This window comes from Glycine soja, unplaced genomic scaffold, assembly GCF_004193775.1.
Source record: "Glycine soja cultivar W05 unplaced genomic scaffold, ASM419377v2 tig00104729_1_pilon, whole genome shotgun sequence".
NCBI classification, from domain to species: domain Eukaryota; kingdom Viridiplantae; phylum Streptophyta; class Magnoliopsida; order Fabales; family Fabaceae; genus Glycine; species Glycine soja.
The window spans coordinates 163,562-175,043 of record NW_021144463.1 but is presented as its reverse complement, the minus strand read 5'-3'; the positions used below and the strand labels follow the sequence as shown (position 1 = coordinate 175,043).

The window sequence follows — 11,482 nt, the reverse complement described above, 5'->3', positions numbered from 1 at the left end:
TTTGGTTGGAATTAAATGTATGATGAATTTGTTAGTCACCAAAGTGGCCAAATTTATAAGGTTATTTAATTTCAAATTAATTATTATTTCAATTACTCATAAAATAATGGATGCTAAATTATATGATTATTGATTTATGAGTAATTGAAATTCATTATTGTAAGGCATTTATGGATCGCCCAAAGGTTGATTAGTTGTTCTTATAATTAATGAATATAATTATAGGCGATTTGTGTGTATCATTGGTTTTATTTATTTACCTAAAGGTAATAGGTACTACTAATTGGTGCATATTTAATTGCAAAATAATGTTAAGAATTTTATTTGCATCATCATGTTTGTATGTTGTGTGTTGGTGTATTACCCAAAGGAGAGCATCAATATACATTGACAGTTATCTGAATGAATCATATGTACGACATGTGTTTTATGTCTCAAAACACTTATGTGGATTTTATTATGAAGAAAAAGTTCATTATAAAGCTTGGGAAAGATCTAACAGACTCAGCCTAATATTGATGAGAATGACTGTTATAGATAGTACTAAGACAACTCTCCCTAAAATTGAAAGTGCTAAAAAGTTTACGGGGTTAGTGGAAGAACGCTCTCAAACAATTGATATGTCTGTTGCTGGGACATTAATGAGTACACTAACCACCATGAAGTTTTATGGTTCGTGTACTATGCATGAACATGTCATTGAGATGACAATCATTGCAGCAAGACTTAAGACCTTGGAAATGGTTGTGAATGAGAACTTTCTTGTTCAGCTTATTCTAAACTCATTATTGTCTGAGTATGACACATTCCAAATGAGCTATAATACCATGAAAGATAAATGAAATGTGCATGAATTGCATAGTATGTTAGTTCAAGAAGAAACGAGTGTGAATCATGCAAGTTTTGATGATGCTTGAAAGAATTTACTTGATAATAGTTGCCATCATCAAAAAGAGGGAGAATCTAAATGTATGAATACAGGTTTTGATGATGTCAAAGTATAATCAAACAAGATTGCTTCAATAAACATTCAAGGTTAAGCAAAGAGAGACTGCTTCAAGATTAATTCAAGGTCAAGCAAACAAGATCAAGAAAAAGATAAGGCCTTAGTTTATTTGTTAAAAGAATCTCACTGATTGATAAGTTTTGACCTCAAATAAATTATTTTCAACAACTCAAGGCACTGGTAATCAATTACCAGGCATTGTAATCAATTAGAGTTAGATTGCAAATGGACTTTTCAAAAAGGGTTTTGAAATTTTAATTTTGAATCTTGTAATCGATTACCAGATGTTTGTAATCGATTACCAGTAACGACACTTCAAAAAACACTTTAAAAAGTCACGACCCTTCAAAATATAACTGTGTAATCGATTACCAGAATCCTTTAATCGATTACCAGTGAGAAAATTTCATTAAAGATTTTCGAAAAGACACATCTCTTCAAACCATTTTGAAAAGGCACAATGAGCCTATATATATGTGTGTCTGACTTCGAAAAGCAAGAGAGAGAGAGAGGTGTTCTAAGAGAACTTAATTGTCAAATGCTCTCTAAACAACTATTGGCCAAACACTTGCAAATCTATTGAGAATTCTTCTAAGATCTTCAATTTGTATCATCTACTCTAAAGGAAAGAAATCTTTTTGTTCATCTCATAAACTCAGTTGTAATGAAGAGACTGGTTGTCTCTTGGATTGTGAGAATATTGAACACAAGGGTGAGGGATCCCAAGGTGTGTTCAAAGTCTATAAAGGATTTACAGAGATAGTGGAAAATCTCAAGTGAGTTGCTTAAGGACTGGACATAGGCACGAGAAGTGGCCGAACCAGTATAAATCGAGTTTGCAATTCTCTCTTCCCTTATCTCAATTATTGTATTGCAGTTTACTTTGTCTTATGCATTTAAAAGAACATTGTTAAATTGATTGCTTCTTCTTCTTCTGTATTCTGAGCCTATCATATATCATTTAAAAGGGGGTTAAAATTTGTTAGTCAGAAATTTTGTAAGAAGCATGATAAAGGAAAAGGGTCATTAAAGATCAATGATGACTCTTTGCAAATCCAGAAGAAGGTATCAAAGGGCAATAATTGTCAATTTTGTGGGAAATCTAGACATTTCTAGAAGGATTGCCTAAAGCGTAAGTTTTGGTTCGAAAAGAAGGGTGAGCTTAATGCTCATGTATGTTTTGAATCAAACTTAACTGAAGTTTTCCATAATACATGGTGGATTGATTCTGGATGTACGACTCGTGTTTCTAATACTATACAAGGATTCCTTACAATCCAAACCATAAGCCCAAATGAGAAGTTCGTCTTCATGGGGAACAAAGTGAAAGCTCCAGTGGAAGCAGTCAGGACTTATCATTTAAAACTCGACACTAGACATCATTTAGATTTACATGAAACTCTTTATGTACCTATTTTATCTAGGAATTTAGTTTCATTATTTAAACTTGTTGTTATTGGATACTCTTTCAATTTTAGTAATAGATGTTCAGTTTATTTAAGCATAATCATCTCATTTGTATTGGTGTTCTTTGTAATGGTTAATATAAATTGAAATTAGATGGTCTATATGCTGAAACCGTTTTAACTTTGCGTCATAATGTTGGCACTAAGCATAATTTAGTGCACGAACGATTTGCTTTCTTGTGGCATAAACATTTAGGTAGTATTTCGAGAGAAAAAATGGAAAGGTTAATAAAGAATGAAATTCTTCCTGATCTAGATTTTACGGATCTAAATATTTGTATGGATTGTATTAAGGGAAAACAAATAAAACATACAAAGAAAGGAGATACAAGAAGCACTCAGCTTCTTGAAATTATGCATACTGGTATTTGTGGAAATTTTGATGCTAATTCTCATATTACGGTTATGTCTACTTACTGCATGCGAAATCTCAGGCAGTGGATGCCTTAGAAATTTACTTGAATGAAGTAGAAAGACAATTAGACAGAAAGGTGAAAGTTATTAGATGTGATAGAGGTAGTGAGTATTACAGAAAACACCCAGGTCCATTTGCTAAGCTTATTCAGAAACGTGACATTTGTGTCTCAAAAAGGCGTAATAGAACTTAAATGGATATGATTACAAGTATGTTAACTAATTCAATTTTACCCATTTCTTTGTGGATGTATGCCTTGAAAACTGCCATGTATTTGTTGAATAGGGTTCCTAGTAAGGCAGCTCCAAAGACACATTTTGAATTGTGGACAAATAGAAGACCTAGTATAAGGCACCTGCATGTTTAGGGTTGCCAGGTAGAAATAAGGATTTATAATCTGCAAGAAAGAAAATTGGTTGCAAGAACAATCAGTGGATATTTCATTGGTTATTCAGAAAAGTCAAAGGGGTATATGTTTTATTGCCCTAATCATATTGAGAATTGTCAAAACTAGAAATGCAAGGTTCATTGAAAATGATGAAATTGGTGAGAGTACAGTTTCATGAGAAGTGGAAATTAAAGAAGTTAGAGTGTACGTTCCTTTAGCTTGTGCCTCTAGCTGTAAGATGATTGCTCCTTTAGTTGTTGTTCAAAAAAAATAATGAAGAGGAGCAGCACAATAATGAGCCCATGATACATAATGAACCTATTGTGGAAGAACCACAAGAAGTAGCATTAAGGAGGTCTCAAAGAGAAAGGAGATCAACTATTTCAAATGACTATGTGGTATACCTACATGAAACAGAAATAGACTTAAGCATTAATGGTAATGATCCAGTTTCATTTTCACAAGCTTTAAGCTGTGATAATTCTGAGAAGTAGTTAAATGCCATGAAAGAAGAGATAAATTCCATGGAACATATTGGTGTTTGGGGACCTTGTAGAATTGCCAAAGGGTTGTAAGAGAGTTGGTTGTAAATGGGTCTTCAAGACTAAGCGTGACTCTCATGGCAACCTTGAATGTTACAATGCTATACTTGTTGCTAAAGGATTTACTCAGAAAGATGACATTGATTATAAAGAGACGTTTCCATCAATCTCACGAAAGGATTCTTTCAGGATTATCATGGCACTAGTAGCCCATTATGACTTGGAGTTGTGAAAACTATCTTTCTTAATGAAGAATTAGAGGAAAATGTTTATATGGACCAACCAATGGGGTTCTCAGTTGAAGGAAAAGAACACATAGTGTGCAAATTAAAGAAATCAATATACAATCTTAAGCATGCTTCCTACCAATGGTATTTGAGGTTTAATGATACCATTGTTTCCTTTAGATTTAAGGAAAATACTGTTGATCAGTGTATATATCTAAAGGTTAGTGGGAGTAAGGTTATTTTTTCTAATTTTGTATGTTGATGATATCTTGCTTGCAACTAATAATCTTGGTCTTCATTATGAAACTAAGAAATTCTCTCTAGCAACTTTGAAGTGAAAGATATGGGTGAGGTAAGCTATGTGATAAGGATAGAAATATTCTGTAATAGATCACAAGAATTGTTAGGCATATCTTAGAAAACATATATCGATAAAGTACTAGAGAGCTTCAGAATGAAAAGGTGTTTAGCATCACCTATTCTAATTTAGAAATGAGACAAATTTAGTCTTACACAATGTTCTAGAAATGATATGGAATGAAAACAAATGGAAGAAATTCTGTATGCATCAGTTGTTGCTGCATCTGCCATGGAAGCTAAATGATGCAGAACTTTATTTCAGGGCCTGGAATTGTCGACAATATTGCTAGGCTGCTGAAAATGTATTGTGATAACTCTGTAGCAGTATTTTTGTAAGAACGACAAGTACTCTAAGGGTGCTAAGCATATGGAATTGAAGTACTTTGTCGTGAAGGAAGAAGTTTAGAAACAAAGAGTGTCAATAGAGCATATTAGCACAAACTTTATGATAGTTGACCCTTTGACAAAGGGATTACTGCCCGAGACATTTACATAACATGTTGAAAGTATGAGCATTATTGTTATTTATGATCATTAAGTATAATTTATCTTATGCATTTTAGTGACACTTTGAGCTCAATTATGATATGTTTTTTATTACATATTCTCTATGTTTGCTTGCATGTTTGTGTTAGAGTAATGTTAACAAGTTTTTCTTGAATAAAGACATTATGTTGGACCAATTATGTACTCCTAACTAATGGTCATATTAAGAAGAAGACTAATTTGTAGTCTTCTCTTTCATATGATGTACCCAATGTATAGACCTATTTAGTCATTTTAATGCATATTATGTTAGTTTAATCTATTTATTTATTTAATCCATAATGTTTAGTAATGTCACATGAGCCAAGTGGGAGAATGTTAGAATTAATGTCTCATGTGAGAGACATGTGACTTATGTAGAGTCTAATAAATAAATAATTAATAATTAAGGACTAAATTGTTATTTGGTTAAATATGAGAAGTTTTTAAAGGTAACTGCTACTTGATGAGAGTGGTGATTATAAAAGGGGTTAATACCCACTAATGTGAAATAAAGTCCCCTTTCTTACAGAAAAGTGTTCTCTCTAACCTATAACCATCACAAACATAGAGAGATAGAAAGAATTATCAAGGAAGTGAAATCTTATTTCCCTCATTTTTCAAGAAATCAAAATACACCAAGGAGAAGCCTCGTTATGGAGAAAGGTACACATTATTGTTTATATATTATTTGTGAGAATTATAGGTTTCAAGATCCTATTGGTTTCCTATCATTATTAATCTAGGGAACCATTAAATTTTTTACATGTAGATCAGTTTCCATTGCGTAGATGGCAAATAACCAATAAGCACAGAAACACACATATATGTCATGTCATAAAGGAAAACACATATATATTACAGAGTGAGAGAGTTACTGTTTCCCAGATCAAGGAGACTAGAAAGCCAGGACCTACAAGTGAAAGGAACTTTTTCTAGAGTCTCACCTTAAGTATAGAATTAGCAACATTAAATGATACTTTCTCACTTGGCTTTAGTATCGAAACAACAATCTACGCAGGTTTTGGTGTTGAACTGGTTGAGTAGGATTAATTTGTTATATCTAAGAACTTTGGGCCCTATGTTTCCAGTAACCTTCATGATCACCACTATTTATTGCGCAGGCTGACCATATCAAAAAAACATGAAATTAGTAAGTTAACTAAGCCAGACTACCAAAAAAAACTAACCAACCAAAAGCAACAACCTTATAAAATTGAAGCCAAACAAGATTAAATAACCAATATCCAAAAATTTGAATAGAATTGGAATTAAAAAAAAAACCATAACCAAACTAACTTGACATGCAGGAATAAAAATTTATTTGTTCTGTCAAGTCAAATATTTGAAGTAGTATTCATTTTTCAACACTTTTTGTCAGAAAGTAATCTTCAAACCTGAAAAGAAGGTATGGTCGAAGAGCTAGACTCTGGTTTTTTTCCACCAATACACTCTCTCTCCCATATTTTCCTAATATACACTAGTTTGTATATTATTACCCAATATATACCACTTCTTCTCACTTTTGACAAGTCAGGACTGGCCACCCAAACTTCTGTAAGATGCGCTATTTTTTAATTAATTTTTATTTTATTTTAAATTTATGTTTTAATTTAATTTATTAAAATGATACAAATATTATATTATATAAAAGTATTTTTAATTGATTTTAAAAAAAATTTATTAAAATAATTTTATTTGTTTAAGAAAATGATGTTATTAAGTATAATTATTTTTCTTATATTATTTAATTTATACAAGACTTTTTTAAGTTAATATTTTAATTTTAAAAAAAATCTAAATTTTCTCTAATAATATTTTTGCTTTAATAAAAAAAATTAAAAATTTTAATATTATTATTTTACTAAATATAATTTGTTTGTTTATGTCATTAGATTTTTTTTAAATGATAATACTTTTTGTTTAACAATTTATTTATAGAAGAACATTATATTTACATTATAAATAAAATACTTAAACAATCACATTTGTCTTAGGGAAAAAAAATTGAAGATGAAGGCATGTCGAGACAATGGTTTCTATTATGGTCATGGTCTGGCTGCCGACAAATTCCACATTTTTTTTCTACTTTCCTGTTCATTTTCTTCTTGGTCCATCTCAGTAGGAATGTGAGTTGAAATCGGACGAGCCTTTCAGTCCTTTTTCTCTTGTATCAGGACCCCACTGATCTCCTTTATATTCTTGTCAACATTAATTTGTGTTATAGTAAAACAAAGGACTTAAAGACGTGCAAAATGTATTGTAAAGTGAATAGCGGCAGCACATAGTTCATGAGATCAACATTGATAGATAATATATTTTGAAATCGTCTGCCCTTTGTTTCTCTTTATGTGGGGACGAGAACAAACTTACTATAAATCTGCAGAATCCACTATCCGCTCCAGAATCAACAGTCTCTACCTGTGCTCTAGCTTCGGGTTCACCCCCGAGGAGTGTATGCTTCAACAAGAATCACACAGGGGTAGATTTGATACAATCAAAACCTCTAGTAAAATACCCACCAATAACCCAGCGGGCGGATAAAGTACATTAAAAAGTCCGTTTTAGGTGAGAACATGGTAAGTGTTTAACCTGATATTCACTATAATCACACTTTTGGGATTGTAACATAACCCTAAACCTTCCAGATGGTCTGGATGTTGGAAGTGAGGATTGTGCCTCTGTTACAATAAATGTGGTTGTGTCTGTCGAATTCGTTTACAACCTGTGTATTTGATTCTTGTTGACCCTTATTCAATGTCTCGAAGACGACTTCAGAATATTGTGAGTCAGAGTTGATCATTGCCTGAGTTTGTCAGCCTCTAATAGCAAAGAGTTTTGCGATCTTGAAGTACGTCTCCTCAACCTTTATTCATTGTGTTTTTTAATTTGTTTTAATACTACTAACTATTTTTCTCATTTTTTAATTAACGTACATAACAAAACAAAATCATCAATGACACATAAATTTAGCTAAGAAATACATACATCGTAACTAAAAAATTATACTATAATTTTCTCCAATTTTATTATTTTCCTTTGTCTATATATATCTCTAAAAAATAAAAATAAAAGTTTTTTTTTAAAAAAAAACAAAAAACCATGTTGAGAATTCGGGTTTGAGGGACCCGAATTCGCAACACAAAATTACAATTTTTTTTTTTGGGTTACTCCTTCACTAAAACAAACCCAATAAAACTTCAAATTCCTTCAAGATGTAGCATAAAAAAATTCAAGGATGTCATCAAGCAAGTTGCACCTATAGGGGTTTCCCCTTATGGAATTCACGAATCACAATTGGTCAGACAATTGTTCTTTCCACAGCTAGAACATATAGAATATTCAGAAAAATTAATCAAGTATCAAATAATAGAGTTGATAACCAATGAAGACATGTTAAAGGTGCTAATAGGATCCAACTATTGGAAGTGTTTTTGTCCAATAAATTTTTTAACTACTTTTAACAAATCAATAATTCAACTATTGCAAGAAGACATGTCTGTTATACAATACTTTTCAAATTAAGATTACTTTTGTCATTTTCCTGTTGAAATTATTATTGTTATTATATTGCATTATTTTCATTTTATTTTGTTATGTTTATTATGTTTCAAATTCATTTTATTATTTTCAATTCTTATTTGAGAGTTTTAATTTATTCAAAAGTCTTATATAAATTAAATATTATCAAATAAAGTCTATTATCAATTAAGTTTTATATAAATTAAATAATATAAGAAAAATAATTATACTTAATATCATTATTTTTTTAAACAAATAAAAATTATTTTAATAAAAAATTATTTTTAAAATCAATTAAAAATATTTTTATATAATATAATATTTATATTATTTTAATAATTTAAATTAAAACATAAATTTAAAAATAAAATGAAAATTAAATTTAAAAGGGCACGCAAGTTGGAGTAGTCAATTTCGACTTCTCCAAAGTGAAAAAAAGTTATATATATTAGGTAATAATACATAAACTCGTGTATATTAGGAAAATATAAGAGTGTGTATTGGTGGAAATCGCTAGACTCTTGCCTCCAAAATGGTGGATATGTTTGTGGAGGCTGGCTATTTCGAGTCGCATAACCAGTTCCAATGTTCCTCAACTGCTTTTTCAATGGCAATGATGGCAGCCATAATCTCGGCCATAAAAGCAAGTTTCACAACAATTGTGTTCCTAAGACATGTCAATAAAAAAAAATTATCATAAAAATTCACATCACATCTATTAATAAAACTTATATAAATTATTAACTAAAACTCAGCATATTAATTGAAAGGGGAAATAAAGAAACTAAAAAAAACATAATGTTTGTGTTATAAATCTAATGATGGACGAAGTGGTTATAGACTTTTTTATTAAATCCTTAAGGTTTATAAAATAAAACAATCTGAAGACTGACCAAATTGACCATAAAAATAACAAAAACAATAAATCAGAATAAAGTTTACCTTCATTATCTCCACACTGTTGGTTAAATCAAGCTCTTTAGGATTGATTTCATACTCTGGGACTTCGCGCGCATGATTAACATGCATAGGGGCCATCTGAAAGCACAAGTAGGGTAATAAACTCTGAATCAAACACACAACTCCAAGAAAAACAAAAACGAAGCGAAAAGGGGCAAAAAGATATGTTTTTTTTTCTTTCAAAAAAGACCTCTTTGGGAGACAGGGATTGTCAAACCTTAGAATCGAACATTTGTTTGAGTCTGAGAAGCTTACGAAGCGCCTCTTCCTTAGTGGAAATAAGTTCCTGCTGAAAGCACGTGGCTTTCCGCTCCGATACCATGATACGCGCCATCGCCTCCTTCGTTGTGTTCAGGATGATATCGGTGTAGGCCTTCTTTGGAGGGTGTATTTTAAATAAATACTGCAACAATATTGTTAAAAAATTTCAGAGAACGAAGAAACAGCGAAGACATGTTATGTTAAGATTTTGGAAAAGTGAAAGAGAGGAGTGACCAATGGCGAAAGAGTCATAGAGAACAATGTGGATGCCATCCACTAGAACGGGAACACAATCAACAGGATTGAGCTAGTGAAACTCTGAAAAAGAGGAAAATTGATGAATGAATAATTTACAAATTGAAAAAGTTAGGGTTAAAAAACAAACCAGGACGAGATTACTCTTCCTTCAACAGATTGAGGGGCTGGTACTCGTATTTGAGCCCTGGATGCAATGCAAAGGTGAGTGAAAATGAGATGAAAGAAAAAAGAAAATAAAAGAGTACCTTTGAGGTTAAGAGCGATTTGGACTCGATGGGAACAAGCGCTCCTCCAACTGGTTGCTAGTTTTTGACGACGTCAAGGTTGAGGGTGATGGCATCGCAAACATCGAGGGACTTGACAACGCGGGTGGCTTTGGGATCGGAGAGAGAAGTTGAACTCTAGTATGACTTTTCCTCTGTACTCTCTTTCTAGAACCCTTTGAGTGAAAATGAGTGAGCGGAGGTGTAGAGGAAGTTTTAAACAAAAATGTTTTTGAAAATTGGTTCCCATTGAAAAACGGTTTTTGAAAATAATGCCTTTTGAATATTCAATTTCGACGACAAAAATCATCATTTGCGGTTTCAATTGTAATTTTACAAAAATTGTCGTTGAAATGTTCTTTATATTTACAAAAAAATATAAAGAACATGTCATGTGTTTATATGATACTATTTCAGTATTCTTCTCTCTTTGTTCAAGATAGATGAAAATCATGATTTTAAAGGAGGAGACTTTTGACAACTTCATTCAAGTACAATATCTCATACTACTTTTTATTTATATTTACTTTTTCCTAAATCATATGAGGTTTAATTATATTCAGCAGTGTTAGATTTTCATTTCTCTTTTCTTTTTTCATCTCTTTTAAACATTGTCCCTCCTGTGTTTGTTTTCATTGTTACCCCTTCCTTCAGTTTTTCCTCTCTATATTTTACATTTGAAAATAGATGATGAATAAGAATAAAACTACCATGCGAGAGCCAAGAATATATAGAACTTTGCTTAATATTTATCATATTCTATTTACAATGCCTTGTATCTTTTCATATTCTATATACATATGCATTTTTATCTAATAGTTGTTACTTCTTCTTAGAATGGGAGAAGGTTTGTAACCATTGTCCATTGATGCCGCCTAAATTTCATATGTTTCTTGAGAAATTCTCACATGTTGTGAATTAATTTAACAGATGCATTGTTTAAACTCAAATCCCCAATAAAAGAAATTAAATCATATTTTATGCAAGAACTATTTTTGAATGAGCATCTTTAATCTCAATTAGATATCGTTTGGTTGTTGATACTTTGGTTTTAAACAACCTTTTTAGTATTTCTGGGTCAACATGAGGTGTAATGCATTAGACCTAGTATAGCAAGCTATATGAACCAAACCTAGACTGATAGGACTTAACACACAGTGTAGTCAGTGTAGCAAGCTATATGAACCAAAAAACACTTGGCGTGTGATAGTGGTCTACCAATCACAAGACATCTCCATAGTCTTTGATATTATCGTTGTGTTACACTACTATAGGCCATGCGCGTGCCC

At 31.5% G+C, this 11,482-nt stretch overlaps 1 protein-coding gene across 1 annotated transcript; it reads right to left on the bottom strand.

Annotated features, from left to right (window-relative positions):
* Positions 1-8,845: 8,845 nt before the first annotated feature.
* Positions 8,846-10,335, bottom strand: LOC114404599. Its single transcript, XM_028367490.1, has 6 exons — positions 10,176-10,335; positions 10,058-10,114; positions 9,907-9,990; positions 9,629-9,814; positions 9,394-9,489; positions 8,846-9,118 (listed from the first exon to the last, which is right to left on the bottom strand). The coding sequence occupies exons 3-6, from the start codon at positions 9,943-9,945 to the stop codon at positions 9,056-9,058; spliced, it is 384 nt and encodes a 127-aa protein (XP_028223291.1). The 5' UTR covers positions 9,946-9,990; positions 10,058-10,114; positions 10,176-10,335; the 3' UTR covers positions 8,846-9,055.
* Positions 10,336-11,482: the final 1,147 nt, after the last annotated feature.